Source organism: Gigantopelta aegis, chromosome 4 (genome assembly GCF_016097555.1).
Source record: "Gigantopelta aegis isolate Gae_Host chromosome 4, Gae_host_genome, whole genome shotgun sequence".
NCBI classification, from domain to species: Eukaryota; Metazoa; Mollusca; class Gastropoda; order Neomphalida; family Peltospiridae; genus Gigantopelta; species Gigantopelta aegis.
This window is the reverse complement of record NC_054702.1, coordinates 90251997-90272970: the sequence shown is the minus strand read 5'-3', so window position 1 is coordinate 90272970 and position 20974 is coordinate 90251997. Positions and strand designations below refer to the sequence as shown.

Here is a 20974-nt window from a genome sequence, read left to right as displayed (position 1 = left end):
GTTTTAGTTATAAGCGTACGAGACGGGGGGCAGTCCTGGAGAAAATTCTTAAATTCTGTCAAAACCAATAGAGAAATTCGGACAAAATGAGCTGGGCTGAACACTTTTCACCATGTAATTTTCTTATTCTACCCAAAATATTAGTTGTAACTCACACAAAAAAATGTATATAGCTGTTTGGCAGTAATGCTAATATGAATAAACGTTATCCAGATAAGGGCTTTTTTTTTTTTTTAATTTGGGCAAAAAAATCAGCCTGCTCCCCCCCACCCCCCCCTACAAAAATGGGAGCCAGTACGCCAATGGTTTCAGGCCAGCTCCTTTTGCCCGAATTCAAAGATTGGGTTGGGGTGGGGGGAGGCGAGGGTAGTTAACCCCCGTCGCATCCACTTATGGCGGACGACGGAATTTGTCAGCAACTGGAGATGGGTGGGTGAATAGGCAGTAACTCGCAATTCAGTTGTGGAGGGAGCAACACATTCTGATCAGCTTCATAGTTGATGTGTGTGTGTGTGTGTGTGTGGGGGGGGGGGGGTTAGTGACTGGTACAACCATATCCCCACATCGCTTTCACAAGTTATGTGTCAACGCAGAAACTCCATATTCCAAGATTCTTGTTTTGGAGACATTGATCAAACATTTCTAACCCTAACCCTGTCTATCAATATAAAATGGGAACTTAACCCTTATAAAGCGGGGTGCGGGGCCGGCGAATGTTTTACCCATTTCATATTCTATACATTGTGTGTGTTGGGGTTGGGTAATATGGAATTCTGTATCTGGTCTCTCGTTTACATGTCGTAATTATTAACGCAACATGCTTTGCACGGATAAGTTGTGTGGGGTAACATTAACAATGGCATCCTTGAAGTAGGGCTGTCATGTAGGTCACACTGACTTGCACCGTCCTTTGATTTTATTTTTGATGACACCAGCTGCTTAAGTAATTTCATTAAGTCTGTTTTCTTCGTGCGATCAGGTAATGTCAGGTGCTTTAATTTATTCAGAGCATAGCAATGTTCATTAAAATATGAATCGAACAGTATTTAATAGCAGACTCTATTATTGTGTGTGTGTGTGTGTGAGAGAGAGAGAGAGAGAGAGAGAGAGAGAGAGAGAGAGAGAGAGAGAGAGAGAGAGAGAGAGAGAGAGAGATAGATTGCAACTTCCGCTATATTATAAATCAAGTGCAGGAATGTATGCAAGGGATGCGTTTGTAGAGGGCGTCGAGTCATGCTCCTCGTGAAAATATATATTGGGGGTGGGGAGAAAATATATTTAAGCATTTAGACCCATAAAACCCTCCCCCTGCACTGGCGCCTGTAAATGTAATTGCAAGCTTCAATGGCACATGGAGGAACAAATTTAGGAAGGGCCTGAGGGGTCGAGCGCAAAAGAGAAAACTTAAGCCAATTTTTTAAAAATCATGTCAAACTACTTGACCAATTCCAACGAAATTTTGTTGCAAACAAATTTGTGGATTTAGTCATTATAGTCATTATAGCCTGAGGGGAGGGGTCCAACAAGGGAATATTAAACCAATTTGTAAAACTCTTCTTCTCTACTTCCAAAAATGCTATAACCGAATAACGTGCATACATATTTATATAAAAGTCAAAAGATAATTTATCTAATTTGTGAATCTCATTAATGTTGAATCCACCGCTTGTCGCTAGGGAAGTGGCCAAACTTACTGTACTATAGATAAATGCATTTAAACTAATCTCTTCAAAAGATCAACTAGACCATTTCCAATAAATTTGGCGGGAAGTTTCTTTGGCCCATGGATAAACAAAATAATAAATTTGATCATTCTGACCCCCTCTCCTCAACAAAAATGGGTGTCGTGAGTTTGGTTGGAGGGGGCAACAATTTACTCAGGTCTCTTAAGTTGTTATACTAAGTAGGCCTTCACCATAGTTAGACACCTAATTTAAAATGTAGGCTATATGGGTATTGTTAAACAAACCATCCTTCTTTTGCATTTTCAATTTTTGTTTGTAAGACATTTTTATACATTTAGCTCCTTCCCCCAAGAAAAAAAGTAAATAAATGGCTCGCTCCCGTCTCCCGAAATTATCAAAATCATAGGTTTAAATAAACTCGCACAGTGTTCTTCCAATTACATTCTTTAACAACTAAAATGCATATAAAGAGTCCAATTGTTATTTTGTTGCTTTCAGCAAGTATTCAACCACAAATTAAACTGAAGGACTATAACCCTCACCACTGAACAGCAAATGGATCTGAGTTTTGAGAGTTTTGGATATGAATATCCTAGTCATCACTACCCAGAGCCTGCATGTTTGGGATTCAGAGGGTATGAGTTACCAACACATGGTACAGTTTTTCCTTATGATCATCCTTCGACGGCATGTTTGGAATTTGAAGGATTTTCTCCACCACCAGATTATGGGTTACCGCCAACAGATTATCGGTTACCGCCAACAGGTCATCGGTTCCCGCCGAGAGACTATCACTTCTCGCCAACAATGACAAGATCAGACTATTGGAATTATTCTAGTCCGGTTCCACTACATCACCCTGACCCAACAAAGATTTCGCTGAACAGACAAATGTTCCCTAGGTTTCTACAGAGACACAGCTGTAAGTATTGAATATATCTTTATATATTAAAACATTCATTATTAAATGTTTCGCGAAATTTGAAATGCATATAGCAATGCCGACGACTGTATATCAATGAGTTTACCATTTCGGTTTTCATTAACGAAATGATGTGTTTTAATGAAAATACGTTTAGAATCACTGTTGCCAAAAATATTTTTCAAAGTTTTTACTCATAAAAGATAAAGGTACGTATTTTCTCCAATTAACTTTTTCATAACCTAACAACTAAAATCTATAATAATTAATTCCAGATGACATTTTGCCAACAATACCCAATTATTAATAAGTGTTTAGAAAAGAAATTACACCTATTTTAAAACAGATAAAGAGAAGAGTACATACGCAATAACACAATATATTAAAATGTGGCCGTACAATTTTATTTCTCTGGGAATTTTGTCTTGTATGACCTGTTGTTAAAAGCATTTCATATTGTATATCTATGTACACTGTATAATTATTTGTTATAAATGTCAAAATGGTGCAATAAAGTAAAACATTTTAAATGAAATCTATATTGTGATTGTCACGGGGATCCTATAATACCCGTAACTGAATGAAACACGATTATCAAAATATCTCTCCTAACTGTATATCTATTAGATCTCTCTGTAACGGGCGGTTATACCCTAGTGGCTCGTCTCTAGGTATGATCAGAGATACGATCTTATATAAAGTATGTATAATATAGCACGTTTAGTTCACTAGAAAACACAACAAAAACACAATACACTTTGGAATCTGTATTAACCTACGCTGTCAAATGTACTGCCGCAGTAGTTAATTAACAACAACAAATAATAACAACCCAGAACTGATCACTTAATTAGTTAATCTCTAGGTGTCTAGTTTACACAATATTCTAATGACTTCACCGTGACACAACACCCACACGTGTGATAATTGAGAAACGCTTCCAGGGGAACTTAATTAGTAAAGGAATTACAACTCTATTCCTAACTGGTTAATTTTTAATTAATCCTTAACTACTCTTTCAGTAACCTTGTAATACAGAATTAATACTGGTACCTATCACAATAAAGACAATCACCTACAGTTTACCTAGGTCCTCTAGGATGACTGGTTAAGCTTTATATATATATATTAGAACAGTGAGCCTACAGTTTACTGCGTCAGATGACCGGCAGCACCGTCTAAATAATATTGGTATAATACAGTATTAAAATATTTAGTCACATCAATCACATCAAGGTTATACAACAGAAAAAGAAAAAGAAAGAAGTGTTTTATTTAACGACGCACTCAACACATTTGATTTACAGTTATATGGCGTCAGACATATGGTTAAGGACCACACAGATTTTGAGAGGAAACCCGCTGTCGCCACTACATAGGCTACTCTTCCGATTAGCAGCAAGGGATCTTTTATTTGCGCTTCCCACAGGCAGGATAGCACAAACCATGGCCTTTGTTGAGCCAGTTATGGATCACTAGTCGGTGCAAGTGGTTTACACCTACCCATTGAGCCTTGCGGAGCACTCACTCAGGGTTTGGAGTCGGTATCTGGATTAAAAATCCCATGCCTCGACTGGGATCCGAACCCAGTACCTACCAGCCTGTAGACCGATGGCCGTTATACAACAGAGCAGAAATAATATTTACCAAGTCCAAACGGACGCGTTCCCTGGAAGCCTTCCAATATGTTTCTCCCTGATATCTCTAAAACCCTAGCTATTTATTATAAAACCCAGTATCGCCTGGGGGTACATCGCGGTACTCCCCCTATCAAGTGATATTTCCACAGCGACCACGCCGGCATATTTTTCTTAGATGGCCAGACTTGCTGACGCCTAGTCGCCAAAATCACGGCCGTAAAAGCCGCACTCGCGGAGGTATTACGTAACTACTGGCCACATGGCCTCCGCCCCTGGGCCGGGTGTGTATTAGGCACAGCTCGACCACGGTCGCGCGGAGGTATTACGTAACAAAGTGCCCAACTGGGCTTAAGTGCATATTGGAACTGCACACGGCCCTCTAAAACAATTAATATCGCCACAGGCGAAAACAAAATTAAGAGCATGTTCCGTCACAGTGATATAATTTTAAAACATCCTTAAAGTTACATTCTCTGGTTACCATATTATAACATCATGTACAAATGTGAAATACAAGCTCAAATGCACTTTTTAAAAAGTCGTGTGTGTTCGCTATGAACGGATATCGTCAAACGTATACGCTTGATTCGTCGCCGGTGCCGCCATAGCTCGGCAAAACACAAACGACAGCCCGTTGTCAGTTTCAGTTAAAACGTGCGTTTGCCGATTTCAAATTGTAGGGTTCGTCTCAAAAAATTAAAAGAGAAATCTTGCGCTGCTGTTAAAACCGGTTTGATCTTAACAACGTATTATCGACAGTCGTACCTTCCTATTTCAGAATTGATATTTTATAAAGTGTTAGTAGAACTTTCAAAGTTTAGTTTGTATACTAGTAACACATTAATCATGTATATATTTTTAAAATAAAATATACTAAAGTAGACAATGAACGTTTTCACTTCTTAATTTTACGTGTTAAAATCGAAAAATTCAAATAAATATTATTTCGTTTGGAAAGGGTAAACTTGGGGGGGGGGGGGTCTTTAACAACATCAAAGATAAAGCATATTGATTTAATAATCATTCGACCCCATACAACCGTAAATAAAATGTGTTGAGTGCGTCGTTAAATAAAACATTTCCTTCCATCTGCTGTTGGATGTCTAACATTTGGTAATTTTGACATATAATCTTAGAGAGGAATCGGGTGCATGTGCAGGGGTAGGGTATTGGAGGTCGAAACCCTTACTTGCCCAAGCTTAAAAAGAATTGAAATGTTTTTTTGTTTTTTTTGTGGGGTTTTTTTTTGGAGGGGGGGGGGGGGAGCATGGCCCCATATAAACTTCGCTTAACACAGTCTATAACCCCAACCCCACTGAAATCCCTGCACACGCGCCTTGGAAACCCGCTACATTTTTTTGTAGCAAGGGATTGTTTATATGTACCATCCCACAGACCGGATATCACATACCATAGTCTTTTTGTATACCCGCCGATGGGGATCGATCCTAGAGACCGGCCTCGGTGGCGTCGTGGTTAGGCCATCGGTCTACAGGCTAGTAGGTACTGGGTTCGGATCCCAGTCGAGGCATGGGATTTTTAATCCAGATACCGACTCCAAACCCTGAGTGAGTGCTCCGCAAGGCTCAATGAGTAGGTGTAAACCACTTGCACCGACCAGTGATCCATAACTGGTTCAACAAAGGCCATGGTTTTGTGCTATCCTGCCTGTGGGAAACGCAAATAAAAGATCCCTTGCTGCCTGTCGTAAAAAAGTAGCCTATGTGGCGACAGCGGATTTCCTCTAAAAAACAGTGTCAGAATGACCATATGTTTGACGTCCAATAGCCGATAAGATAAAAAAAATCAATGTGCTCTAGTGACGTCGTTAAATAAAACAAACTTCTTCTTCTTCGATCCTAGACTGACCGCGCATTTCCAAAAAACACCTTTTTAGGTCTAAGTAATGAATAAAAATAACATATAGTCTTGAAAAATGTTACGTAAATCGAACACAGTATACCCTCTTCCTCTACCCCTAGAGCGTTACGTAATTAGTAACACCCCCTTACATGTAACGCGTATGCCATGGCCACTGTCAAAATTTCAAGGCAAATCCTCCACTCACTGACCCCTGGAAAGGCGTTGTACCATATCTCTATGGATATAAATATGTTTTGGAGATATGAGACGATCCCTCAATCAAAACAGTTAAGTTTGTTCAAAAATTGCGAAACCTCACGTGATCTCTTGTTGGGGAATTCGATACTTGTGATAAGCCAATGAAAACCGAGATCGGTACGAGCCGGTCAAAAGTGTTCCACTTTCAAAATCATGGCTTTGTTTTTGACCTGGATAAGCCAGCGTAGTGAAACCAATGCGGAGTGCGGCGTCATATATGCACCAAACGTAATTCTGTTCTATATGCTTAAATAATAAAAATATTCCAGGAATGTAGTTTTAAAATAATTGAACGAATTCCAAATTTACTTTTAGCAATAGAAGAAACGCCTGTTCCCGTTTCTTTGAGAAGACTTCATTGGTACCGTGATAACATGCATGCTGGTACTCGTGGACGACGTAGGCACATTGTAAAACGACTAGATGTAGGTATTGGGGATATATATATAAATATGTGTGTGTGTGTGTGTGTGTGTGTGTGTGTGTGTGTGTGTGTGTGTGTGTGTCTGTGGTTAAAGAGGTTTCCAGAGATATAGTTTTTATTTTGGATTTACTTATACTAGGATGACAAACTCGCATCACCTAAACATTTAACTTAATCATGTTTGATGTTCATGGAAGTATGAACCACATAATTGTTTGAAATAAAAACAAGAATACTAACATTTCAAATAGGCCTACAAATTATTTAGTACAATATGGGTTGAAGTATCTAAAATTTAAACAAAAAAGCCTATGATCAAAATGGTATCTCCACACAAAGCAGTCGAAAGGATGTTAGTCGAAGTCATGATTGCTTTTATGATCCACTATGAGGTGCTCGTCCTTAGGAGGACCGCCACTGCCCTATGAAATCCGTAACAGGATGCTACATACGTTCTGCACCGCCTACTGCCTCTGCTAATACTAGCTTAGAAAACCCAAACTTGCATAGGGTAGAGCTCAATGGAATATATACAGCTGTGTTGACATGCACTCATGAATCACTATAAAAACAGTGATGATATCAGATGTTCGCGAAAGGTGAGCATATCAAACCCATGTCTTAAAATCCTGACCGATTAAGCCATGAATCCGAGATTCAGTTGACATACCACTGGGGCGAATTTCTGACAAACTTGCTAAATGTACAACCTAGATCACGTAGGCATAACAAGAATGATACAAGCCTATGCATCCACTGAATTTGGAATAAGCAAACATCATGAGTAGCTGATTTGCGTTTTATATACTCATTGCTGGAAAGAGTAAATTCAGATTGTATCGAGTTGACAATGCACTGTGGTGAATTAGCATATTTACGGGTGTTAGTGAACGGTTTGGGCGAGTTGATATACATTCAGTACATAAAATCAAATTTTGTTTTGAGATTGTCTGAACCCACCATATGTTTGGTTTCTTTGGAGAGAAATTGATCTTTTAATGGGACTTGGAGCCTACGGATCACATTTCATCAGGTTTCATATTCGTCCTTCTGTCTGTTTTTCCGTCCGTCCATCCGTCCGTCTGTCTGTCCCACATATAGTTTACCGGATGTTTTTTCCACAGAGTTATGACCCTTGAATTTAGGAGATACGAAAACATTTTGGGCCCGGTACTCTGGGGAAACTTGTTTACATTATGGACCTTTCAATGCGCTTTGTCTTACATTTATGTTTATTGAATTTCAGAAAGCATGGAGTCGAACGATTCCCAACAAAATCCTGATCCTTCCACCATCGCGCGAAATCAGTGAGACTTTTCCTCCTTATCCACTGAAAGAGTTGCAAACAGCACGTAACAAATTAATCGATGAACTGTATTCCAGTCAGGGTGGAATGAGACTGTTCAAGGTTAGAGATGCAGTGGGGGTGTTTAAAGATTTTTCTGTTGAAGTAGAAAATGCATGTAGAAAGTCCTATGACCAGCAAGCAGCATTTCTATTAACTGTTCCTTTGCCATCTCCAGCCACAGACGTTCATGTACCTCATATGGTGGATACTTCCAACAATTATTTTAATGTCTGCTATCGTTAGGATCAAAACAATATATGGTTATAAAGATACAACTTGTTTTTCTGGTTTGAATTGCGATGGTATTTTATTCAACCTTACACCCATTGAGATGGAACGTTTTGAAAATCGTGTTACGGTATTTTACTTATAACGTTATTACAATTATTAACGAAACGTTCCTGCACATACACCAGGCCTGAGAGGTGGTTAGGGCAGATAATTATTTCGGGTGTATTTTCTACTATTCCAGCACTGTAACTAACACTTTGTACATGAGGTAGCGTTTGTATCTATTGGATAATAGTGGATAAATAAAATTTTAAAAAGTATCGTCTCATGTCATTTTCTAATAATTGCCAGCTATAGTTATGAGTCGTGAGTATGCACGGGTGTTCGGATCCTGGTTGGAAGGAAGGAAAGAAATGTTTTATTTAACGACGCACTCAACACATTTTATTTACGATTACATGGTGTCATTGGCTATATGGTTAAGGACCACACATATTGAGAGAGAAAACCAGCTGTCGCCACTTCATGGGCCCTACTCTTTTCGATTAACAACAATAATTTATTGGACCTCCGATGTTACGGCACATCACAATAATAAATATCGTCCCGCCCTGTCTGCATTAATACTTACGGCTCTGTTATTTGTTTGTGTGTGTGGGGAGGGGGGGGGGGGGATGTCTTCTGATATTTTGAAGAAATTCTGATAATCGAAAAAGCATTAACATCAGTCTTCTGAGATTTTGAAAGTCTCCATGATAAATGGAATGACCTTCAAATTGGCCGAATTGTTTCAAATTTCATTTGGCCAATGTAAGAAATAATAAATTCGTACGTACGAAATTATTTTAGACAAAAATCACAGCGAAATATGACGACAATAAACACCCATTTTGGTAGACCATTGGGCAATTTCTCGTTCCAGTCTGTGATCCACAACTGGTGTAACAAAGGCCGTGGTATGTACTATCCTGCATGTGGGATGGTACATATAAAAGATCCCTTGCTGCTAATCGAAAAGAGCAGCCCATGACGTGGCGACAGCGGGTTTCCTCTCAATATCTGTGTGGTCCTTAACCATATGTCTGACGCCATATAACCGAAAACAAATTTGCTGAGTGCGTTAAATAAAAAATTATATTTAAGAACTACCGGTATACAGACAGAACTAAACTGACCGTGTTACTATATTATTCGTTAAATAAAACATTTCCTTCCTCTTGACCAATAATAATGAAAATATCATCTGATTAACAACACATGGGCACATGTTTAAACTACAGCTACTTGAAGTTACGAAGCTTGTTTTTCTTAAACACAGGTAAAGTTCAAGTTTGATTTGTTTAACGACACCATTAGAGCACATTGATTTATTAATCATCGATTATTGGATCTCAAACGATTGACATTTCTGATAGTCTTAGAGAGGAAACCCGCTACATTTTCCCATTAGTAGCAAGGGATCTTTTATATGCACCATCCCACAGACAGGACAACATATACCACAGCCTTTGGTATACCAGTTGTGGTGCACTGGCTAAAGCGAAACATAGCCTAATGGGTCCACTGACGGGATGCGTACTGGCGTCTGGATGGCAATAAGCATAAAATATTTACACGCACTTTGTTAGACAGGATTGCACATGCCATGCACTTTGCAATTGAAAACATTTAGGTGCTGTATACAACAGCACCTAAATGTTTTCAATTGTTTTTTGTTTGATATATCTGCCAAATTTGCCAATTTATGATATCTGGCTAGTGGCTAGTTGCTTACGCCGTTACGGATCGCATGTATAGAAAACGGGATTGAGAATATACAAAAGAAGTAAAAGGTAGACTGTTCAGCGCTGTGATTCCGCTTTCGTAATAACAACTTATAGAACAGTCTACGATGAACAAGCTTTTTGATTAAATCGTGTGTAATGATTTATAGTTAGCATCTCCCATTGACACCAGGACGAGTGTTTTTCTTATGACTTACTCATTGAACAGTTCTGATACAACTCCTTTATTTTTAATCTGGTATGGTTTAGAAGAGATTAGTAGATTTATATCTCCTTTTGGGCTGTTTTCGATGGTGGCAAATTCTTGAAATTGTTCCACGTGACACGGTGTGTTAGCACTGTTACTAAGGTCGACAAGTTTAAATCACTTTTCGCACCCTTATCCGCTTGTTAACCCCCATTATATTGATACCTATTAACCAAATAGGTAGCAACAGTTTACCCAGGGCCATTTATTACAATGCAGGGCTTAAAATAGGAAGTAAAAGATGGCCTGCTCGAAATAAGGCTTGGGACAATGCTTGGGACAATGGAATGTGGAACATTAGGACCACTGAAATGTATTTTAGAACGGAAGGACTTTCCTTTGGCACTGTCACTAACCCTAACACTAACTATTAATGATAGGTATTAAAATTTTATAATGTTCTTTATACATGACAGTGCCAAAGGAAAGTCCTACCGTCTTTTTGTACCGTGGCAGGCCCGGTCCCTGGTCATTTCGTACCATAGCAAAACGTCATTTCGTACCCTATTGTCCGAACCACATTGTTAACAACTACGAAAAATTATTCTCCTACCTTTAATTGCCGTTAGATTTCCTCCAAAGTTTGTCCAGACAGAAATCTTAAAAAACCCATTACAATGACCCAGATTCCACATGCCAGATAATAACTATATCACCTATATCGACTTCACTGAGAGCGCATAGGGCAAAAAGCATGTAATTTTGTGCCAGCTGCCATTTTGACTTATTTATGGAGTATTCTTCAAGAGGGGTGAAAGGATAGGACTTGATCAAACAATGTCATAACATGTTGTGATATAAAATATAATAAAAGCAAACGTGATGACGTCATATTATTTATTATTATTATTTTTTTTTTTTTTTTTTTTTTTTTTTAATGATACCACTAGAGATTATTGATTTCATATTAATTGTGTCACATGCTTTGAGGCTTTCACCCCTCTTGAAGAGTATTCCATAAACAAGCAACATGGCAGACGGCTGAAAACTGCATGTATTTTTTCCTATGCAATCTCAGCAAAGACGATATCGGCGACATCGTTGCAGTCTCGTGTGTGGAATATGTATATTTGTAGTGGTTTTTTTTTGCGATTTGTGTCTGGACAAACTTTGGAGGAAATCTAACGGCAATTAAAGGTAGAAGAGTAATTTTTTGTAGTTGTTAACAATTTGGTTCGGACAATAGTCATTTCGTACCAAAACTGAAAGTCATTTCGTATTGTAAAAAATTTGTAAATTTCAGACATTATGTCATCCCGGTAGTGTCTTTTACAAAGTAACATTATACATTTCAAACCCCTATAATATGCAAACATCAGCTGCAACTGACTTTTTCCTCTCTTCTTTTTTTTATTTTGACCATTTAATTTTGTGAATTAACAAATGTTAAATCTACGTCTGAAAACATGCTGTTTGATCCTTGTTTTTTGGGGGGTTATTTGTTTGTTTTGTAACAAATTGTAACTGTTAACAAAAAAGAAACAAGTCAAAATTTTGAAAATATATTTTCTTGTTCCATTATGTTAGTTTTTTGACAGTTATATTAATTACCAGGCAGTGTTCTCGCTGCTCCATTTAAGCAGGGCGACCTTCCCTGCTATTGCATTTTGCCGCCCTCCTTTATTTTTCTGCACCCCTCTTTATTTTCCAGCATCCTACTATATTTTCCAGCATCTATCTCTGCTATTTCCAAATGCACACTTTTTTCCCACACATAAAAAAACACAACTGGACATCAAAGGATAAGCCACGTTGTGTACGAAAAAGCAACTGACGAAACATTTACGACGGTTACCGTAACATAATTTAATAGTATTTTTAACAGCCTCTATTTTGTCCTATACCTGTATCCATTTGTATGTTTAATACAAACAATAAAAGTTATATTTTATTTGAGCAATGAAAACATTTTTTTTTTTTTAGGGATTCGTCAATCTCCGACTGGAAAACCCCCACTTATTTGGCACCAAATTTGTCATATGATCAGAACGGTCACTCTATCTTTTGTTTCCACTAACTGTTGTCTGATATTTTGTCCTCAGTTACAGATATAATTGATTGTAACTGATGATTTTTACTTTCTGTCATTTCTGTCATTCTGTTTATTCAGTTCTTATAACATTTTGTAAACTTTTCATTTTGAGGGGATATCACCGCTTATAAAATCAACGGAAGTGGTAGTGTTTAGCATTAGCATTAAAATCATTCATCTTGGGTGCCAAATAATATATACACCGCCACTACAAAAACGAAACTACTTTTTATCAGTTGGCGATAATATTTTATCACAGTGATCGATTCATTCGATGAAGATGGGAATAACAAAAAATGACATTAGGGGATCACACAAATATCTTTTTTTGTTTTTCGTATATCTTGAAATCTTTATTAAAATAATATTAAAACTTTGATGGGTTCAGCAAAACCGGAACTGCCAGTGAATATCAGACCGATAACATCTTCAGTTCAGTTAAAAAACGAGTGCTTTTATTTCGTATGAACTTTTTGTAATCAAAATAAGGAGTATGTCTTTCTACAAAGTCTAACAACACACAGCAACATGGTAACCACCAAGCTCCCCCCCCCCCCCCCCCCCATTTAAAAAAAAAGGGTGTGGTGCTGCACGGCTACCCTCCTTTAATTTTCACCCAGCAAGAACACTGCCAGGACAACCTGTAGAAGTTGGCAGTTAGTAGTAAATACCAAATAAGGGTCTGGTCAAGTGGTGTCGGCCCGGGACGTAGAAAATCCTATTTTGTGTAGTACCGGTTTGCCGAATTATCAATGTCCCGGGAAGTAGAAGGAACTAATTGATTTACATGTTCTGCATTGCAGTGTGAGTCGTGTTTTCTTCACCAACGAAATGAGAAGCGTTTATAGTCTAGCATTACTGTTCGGGGTAGCAATTGAGCAGGCGCTTGTGTGTGTTTTCTTTTATTGTTATTTCTTCTTTTTCTCTTCAGTTTTGTTTTATTTTGCTAGTACTGTTTTAAAGGATTACTGTCCTGGGTAGTATTTTATATCTGCTCACAATGCTGTACGCACTGTATTCCCCACCACACTATGAACTAAATAAATATATTATTTAATACTATTTTTTACGTTTTGACAAGCCCGACTGAACATTGCACCAGGTAAGTTAATGTTAATTTCATATCCTGAAATATATATTTTTTTGTGCATTCTAAACTAATTAATTGTTTAATCCCCCCCCCCCCCCCCCCATTACCTTTTGGATTACGGTCATACCATTAAAATTTCCAAATTGTCCTCATCATCTCAACTGCTCCCCTCCCATCCCCCCTCCTGCCCCGGAACTGGCCACTGGCGATGTCAGAGACTAGATCCAGGGTTGGCTTGCCTGAATCTTTAAGGATATGGGCACGTTAATAGAGTTCCCAATTCCAATTCCCCACCACACGACTGAGAGGCTATTTTAAAAAATTTCCATTAAACTCAGTGTATTTGGCGTTGCACGTGCAAAAAGTAGGACTAGCATCAGAATATATGGAACAGGATGATGTACAAAAGGTGGTAAGGTGTGCTTCAGCCCTTCCGATGGTTCCGCTGGACAAAGTTGAGGACGTTTGGGCTGACACAATGGCTGACAGTCCACAGAATGAAAAGGTAACATTACTGATGGACTCCAGAAATGTGGAACCACTTTGGCAATGACAGCCACTGGACAAATAAACATTTGAAAGGATGGCACCATAAAATAAATCAAATCGCACAGAAGAGTCATCCGAACATATTTGAGGTGGTAGGTCTATTGAAACGTGAGCAGTCTACAGTGGAAGTAAACAACAGCAGTTACATGTAGATGGTCACTGGCGAGCTCCGGCACTAAAACAAAAATACTGCACTATCGATGCCAGAATCCGGTCTCTCAAAATATGAAACGTGGAACTGAATTATGGAAACAATGTGTTACTGAAGTTTGAATCAAAATGGTATGCTACTTTTAAATTGGATAGTTTGTTGTATTAACATATAAAAATTAACAAACAGACACTGTCTGAGACAGACAGACACACACAGACAGACGATGGACAGACAGACAGACATATTTACACCAGAGCCGTTAAAACTTAGGTTGGAGCCGATATTATTGTGTATCATTTTATAATTTATTTTATTTTATTTATTTATAATACCTATAACATAACCAGTAACACGAATTCTTAGTGCTAATAACTGCACTGTGGTACAGAATTAGTTCGTTGTTACCTTTTGACTGCACACACCATCAACCAGGTAAACGAGCAATTAACGAGTACTGGGACGTAGATAGATCCTAATTAGTACACATCAACAAGTCCCGCAATGTAGAATTAATTTTAGGACCATTTACACAAGTTTACTTCCTGGGCCATAACTGGTCAACTCCGGTAAAATGGAAATAACGTGTTCTGAATTTCCGACTAATAAATAAAATAAATGTAAAAAAACTAAACAAACATTGTATCTTTGTGGCAAAAATGCAGTACAACTTCTTTTATGACATGGTCGATTCACTTGTTTTATACGAAATGACTAGGATATCAAATGACTTTTTACAATGGTATGAAATGGCTAGAGTACGAAATGACCAGTATGGTACGAAATGACTATGGTACGAAGTGACTGATTCAAATTAAAATATAACAGAATCACGAGCTCAGCCTTAAGTAGCTAAATACAAGATACAGTGATCGTATGTACATCTGTCTTTTGTAAAACATGATTTTTTATTTCACCTACTAAGCCTAAAAACTTAACTGCTCTTTTCAAGCCGCTATTTCGACCCGTGCATTGTCCAGGTAATGGATGAGTGCCATGAATTTATTTTAGGCCTTTTACCGGCAAATAAACCTGTGTTACAAAACGTGGTGGAGGATTGACATTTGTTGTTAAATAGTATTTCTAAAAACGACTCTATTTTCTCCTACAGTTTTCATTGAATTTTTCTGAAACTTGGTACAATGATCCCCTAGGTGACCCTCCACAAACTGTTGAGATACTTTTTATTAAATAAAAAAAAATTCAAATTGAAAATGTGAAAGTCTATCTTTAGATTTTGATAAGATAATTCTGTAGATTAGTACCAGTATATGATTTTCTGAAGCAGTCTTCACAAATTTATGTTAGTTTATCCCTCTATTAGTTCCAGAGAATTATAGCATCACGTTTCAGAACTATCCAATCAAAACTACGGTGAAGACGAGGCGTTTACATTTTTAATTTAAAATTGTTAAATTTAATAAAAATTCATAATTTCCAAAATATCTATTAGCTTGTGAGACTGTCCCTGAGAATATTTATATTAAGTTTCAGAACTATCCACTCAAAACTATTGGAGAAGATTGACTTTTAAAATTTAATAGTTTCAGAGCTATCCTATCAAAACTCTAAGGTATATGTGGAGGTGAGTGTGATTGATTAATTGCATGTCCTGGCAAAGCCTGCTTACTATATATTTTTTGTTTCATTTACCTGTATGTGTATACTGTGTGCAGAAGTCTCTTCATTTGGAAAGCTGGAGCAATTCGTCCAAAATTTCAAATGAGAGCAGTTCCACATGTCTAAAAAAAATAACCTTCATAACAACAAATAATAAAACAAAATGATGAAAGGCAAGTCTCACCACTTCCATTTTTGGACGAGTATGGGGTACCTGTAAGTGCCAGCCACTGTTCACCTTGGACATTGGAGAGATTGGACTGTTGATGCAGATTAGCTGAAAGCTTACCTATTACTACCCGGTATGTACTCCCTTGTAATATGAAAAGGCTTGTAGTAGGGCATTAATTTGGCAAACTGCTTATAGTATAAAATTTTAAAATTTAATTTATCATGACTAGTTAAAACTAATTTATTTTACAGATTTGCTGAAAGGGTATTGCGAACCAGATTGAGGAAAGAAGAGAGTGTTGGAGATATTGATTACCACGGCTTCTTTGTGTTGATGCAGACACTGTGAATTCGCAAACATGGAGGTGCAGAAAAATATTTCAAAAGTGAAAGGCTACTCATTAGTCCCTAACCGGATCAACCAGGGGGGGCCCTGATTTTTTTTTCATCTTCATCTGTCTGTCCATCCAAGTGTCCCTCATGTAGTTTTCAGACTTTTTTTCAAATTGGCTCAGGACATTGAACTGAAGTTTTGGGTATAGCTTTTTGGTGTACTGTAACAGATCAAGTTTGACTTTCATGGTGATTTACTCACTTTTCACAAAGTTATGGCCATACCATTCAGTTAAAAAAGCACAATGGAAATTGATAGCTGTATGGTGCATAAGTTAACCTGAATCGATCCTCATTGGTTGGCCCATTGGGCTATTTCTCGTTCCAGCTAGTGCATCATGACTGGTGTATCAAAGGCCGTGTTATGTGCTGTCCTGTCTGTGCATATAAAAGATCCCTTGCTACTAATGGAAAAATGTAGCAGGTTTCCTCTCTCTTAGACTATGTCAAAATTACAAAATTTTCGACATCCAATATCTGATGATTAATAAATCAATGTGCTCTAGTGGTGATGTTAAACAAAACAAACTATAAGTTAACCTGAAAGTGATTTGCTTTGTGTTGCATATTCACAATATTCACAAATTTACAATTTGTGTTGCAAACTCACTACAAGCGCAAGCATCATAAATATGTTTTGAGTTGAAAAAGATGTTTACATTTGTTTTAAACCTGGTTTTTATGATAAATGATATCTAATGGATACAAATGTAACATTTTTGGTATAAAAGATGCAACCCCTAGCTCAGGTGAGTGCTCTACCATTGAGCTACATCCCACCTCAATCTTCGAAATAATTTGTTAAATACCAAACAGCCATAGTTTAAAATGTGTCAAGATGTTATTAAATAAATATTCCTTTCTTTTTTTCCCTTGGGTTTGGTAAGTACACAAACATTGTTCTACAAACATTTCATATGCACGTGTTACGTGTGTGATAAGAATTTCAAAATATTTTGATATCCATAGATTTATTAGTCCCCTTCCGGTCCCACCAGAGGGGACTATAGATTTTGTCTCTTGTCTTTCTGTCCTTTCATCTGTACCACATAGTGTTCCAGATGTTTTTCCACAATGCTTTTCAAGAGCTACTGAGCTGTATCATATACTATTACATATCAAGTTTGACTTTCATAACGATTTACCCATTTTTGATAAAGGTATGGCCCTTGAACTTAGGAGATACCTAAGTTTGTTTTACAGGCTTTTTTTCCCCCATTGCCTCAAGAAATGGAGCAGAAATTGTTGTGTATAGATTTATCATGTACTATTACAGATCTAGTTACTTTCATGATTTACCCATTTATGACAGAGTTATGGCCCTTGAAATAGATACAAAAATTAGTTTTCCGAAAATACTGAGCCGAAATTTTATGTACAACTTTATCATGTTCTGTTACAAATCAAGTTTGACTTTCATGGCAATTTACCCATTTTTCACAGAGTTGTTGCCTTTGAACTTTGGAGATATAAACAATTGTTGGGCCCAGTAGGTGACATGTATTTCTTTAGCAGTACTCTCAGAATGCTTGTTTTGTACTCTGTGTGTCATAAAGAGCTAGCTTCTGTTTGTAATACACATATTGTTGATGATATTCTAATGTAGTATTGGGGGTGTTGGGACATATATAATATGCTACCACTTTGCAGCTGTTGATCCAGCACTGTTAAATATTAAGTATTTCATACTTAACAATGCTTTGTTTTGTTTTGTTTTCAGGCTTCTAGGATGAGGCCACCACCTTCAAATGAAGTTTGTGGAAATTTCTATCCTTATCCTGCAGAAGAGTTGAAGAAGGCAAGAAGCCAGTTAATTGATGAATTGTATTTTTCACCTGGTGGAGGACGACTCATGTATCGGATCAGAGAACGGACTGGAATATTGCCAAACAGACATGGAATATTTATAGATAGTTCAAATTACTGCGAACAATCGACTGAACTCTTGTCCAAATCATTTCCAGAAAGTCGTACACTCACAAAGTGCAAACAGACAACTCCAGTTTCCAAAACAGTGGATTTAAAAAACTTTCAGTTAGATGGAAAAGCTGAAGAAATTCCTATATCACAAGGAAGTGAAAAAAACGTTGGTTTGTTTACTACTTGCAAACAGAAAACTGTAGTTTCCAAAACACTGAATGTTAAAGGATTTCATTTGGATGGAAAAGCTGAGACAATTTCTGGATCAAGACCAAATGAACAAGCCACTGGCAGTGGAACTGTCTTGGCTAAAAGACAGAACAGTACTGAGAGGGTAAATTTGAATGATTTAAATGTCAAGAAGAGAAGAGTAGAAGAAAGCTCGGTTGATGGTGTGATTCAAATTGATAGTGATTTATCATGTGATGGCTTTTTGGGTTCTGAAAGTAAACCAGAGAAAAGAGAAACAATTAATGCTTTCAAGTGTGATTTCTGTGATTACATCTCTAAAAATAGGAATGTGGCTCAGGACCATTTAGTTTCCAAGATTCACTATTCGGCGAGCAAATGCAAGTGCCTGCTAAACAATGGGCAGCTAACTCCACAGTTGATTCTTCAAGAAAAATCTCTCGTCAATGAAGCTGCTTTGTTTTCCAGTGTTATTGCTATGTGTTCTTTTTGTCACTGTATTTTTAAAGACATTTACGCTTGTGCTAAACATTGTAGCAACATTCACCTAAAGGAAAGGATTTATTATCTTGGAGTGGTAAGAAAACGGCAAACAGTTGACGTGTGCAGGCCTGCAAAATGTGTTGAATGTGATCAGTGTACGACATCTAAACAACTGACAAGACATCTCAAAACACACGATGCAGTTGACAAGTCTTACGAGCGCCCACGACCTCGAGACATTGTCTGGTGCATTTGCTCGGTGTGCAAGTGTTACTTAAATAATATCTTGAGTTGCAAGAGCCATATGCTCGCTCATCTTACTAAAATGAGTAATAAAACAGCAAGATTTGATCTCTTATTCATTACCAAGCCAACTACAGAACATCAAATTCTTCCTCTTAAGTTCAAAAAAAAAAAAAAAAAAAAAAATGGCGATGAAGAAAAAAAGGAAAGATCATGCTCAAAAGAGAAAACGAGACAAAATCTAGTATTAAAGAAAATATTAAATGGTGACTGGTTTCTGTTTTATACCAATAAATTATGAGTGCTAGTTTTAATGGGTGGACTTAGCCAGTCGTTGGGCACTGGTTGTAACACGCAAAAAAAAAGCCTTAAGTTCACTGAGGGCAAGTTTTTACCACTGAGCAACATCCAATCTCAGTTTATATCTAAATATACCAGATCCTGATGTTCAGTCTTTAGACTCCTTTGAAAATACATGTATCTTGATTTTTTGGGAGGTGTTGTTACAAATGTCACATACGTCATGTTGACAATATAAAAGTACATACAAAATGTACACACTGAAAAAAAATGTGGAGCCAAGTTTTATGCTGTTTCATCTTCTTACACATGAGATGAATAAATAAAATATTAACCCTTTTCCTCCAAACCATGGTTATGTGTAATACCCAATGTAACATGCACAACTTACGAGTAACACATGACATCCTGGACAAACCTCATTTGTCATATCCAGATTTATAAACTCATTTATTTCCTCTAATTGTTGGGGGCAGGATTTAGCTGTCGTTGAGTGCTCGCTTGAGGTGTTTGCGTCACATAATTGAACAACCTCGGTGGATCCATTCAGCTAATTGGGTTTTGCTCATTGCAACCAATGCACCAGGACTGGAAGAAGGCTGTAGTATGTACTTTCCTGTCTGTGGGAAAGTGCATATAAATGATCCCTTGCCGCATAATAGCAAAAATGTAGCAGGTTTCCTCTGATGACTATGAGTCTGAATTACCAAATGTTTGACATCCAGTAGCCACTGATTAATTAATCAATGTGCTCCAATGGTGTTGTTAAACAAAAGAAACAAACAAATCCTCTAATGTAGATGTCAGGACTGTTTGGGTTGGTGAATTTTTGAGGGGAGAGGTTTGTTTATTTTTTTAGTTGGTGATGTCAATTCCCTTTATGAGAAAGCACATGAAGTCGGAAGAATCAGTGATGACAAAATAAACAATAATCCTGTGTTGACACTTTACAAAACAATTGGCAAGTAATGAAAGCCTATTGTTATACAATAGTGATAGTTACAGAGGAACATGGCTGATTTCTCCAATACAGGCATGATTACAAATGTCACCCTCAAGGCAAATCCCATGTCGAAGATGATGATGCTTCTTGATTATAATAGGTACAGTAGCTCTAATCCCAAGCACTTCTGCATAGAACACCAAGGCAGGGCTCGAAAGCCTGTGACCAGGTCGCCAAATGCTAATAAGTTCCCGTTTTGGCATCTTAAATATAAAAAAATAATGGCATTTGTTGCCCAAATAATAAAATTTGGGCGATCTTCTTTCTATAACATATGAGCCACTATCACTAATTGTATTACACATTTATTCGACTTAAAACCTGAAATATTAATTATTTTTTGGGGGGCTACCTAAAGCACATTTGGGCCATTGAAAATGAAATTTTAATGGCACAGATATTTGTTTTTGGGACACCATTACAAAGGG

At 37.4% G+C, this 20974-nt stretch overlaps 1 protein-coding gene across 8 annotated transcripts; it reads left to right on the top strand.

Annotated features, from left to right (window-relative positions):
• The first annotated feature begins 374 nt into the window (after window positions 1-374).
• Window positions 375-19892, top strand: LOC121371386. Of its 8 annotated transcripts, none has more exons than XM_041497238.1 (6): window positions 412-429; window positions 2184-2607; window positions 6684-6793; window positions 8039-8200; window positions 16268-16380; window positions 18129-19892. In XM_041497238.1, exons 5-6 carry the CDS (start codon window positions 16375-16377, stop codon window positions 19542-19544), a joined length of 1422 nt encoding a protein of 473 aa, XP_041353172.1. In that variant the 5' UTR covers window positions 412-429; window positions 2184-2607; window positions 6684-6793; window positions 8039-8200; window positions 16268-16374; the 3' UTR covers window positions 19545-19892. The 8 variants fall into 8 exon arrangements, with proteins under 8 accessions (XP_041353176.1, XP_041353172.1, XP_041353178.1 ...); XM_041497244.1 differs by lacking the exon at window positions 412-429 and adding an exon at window positions 670-979; XM_041497236.1 differs by lacking the exon at window positions 412-429 and adding an exon at window positions 704-979.
• Window positions 19893-20974: the final 1082 nt, after the last annotated feature.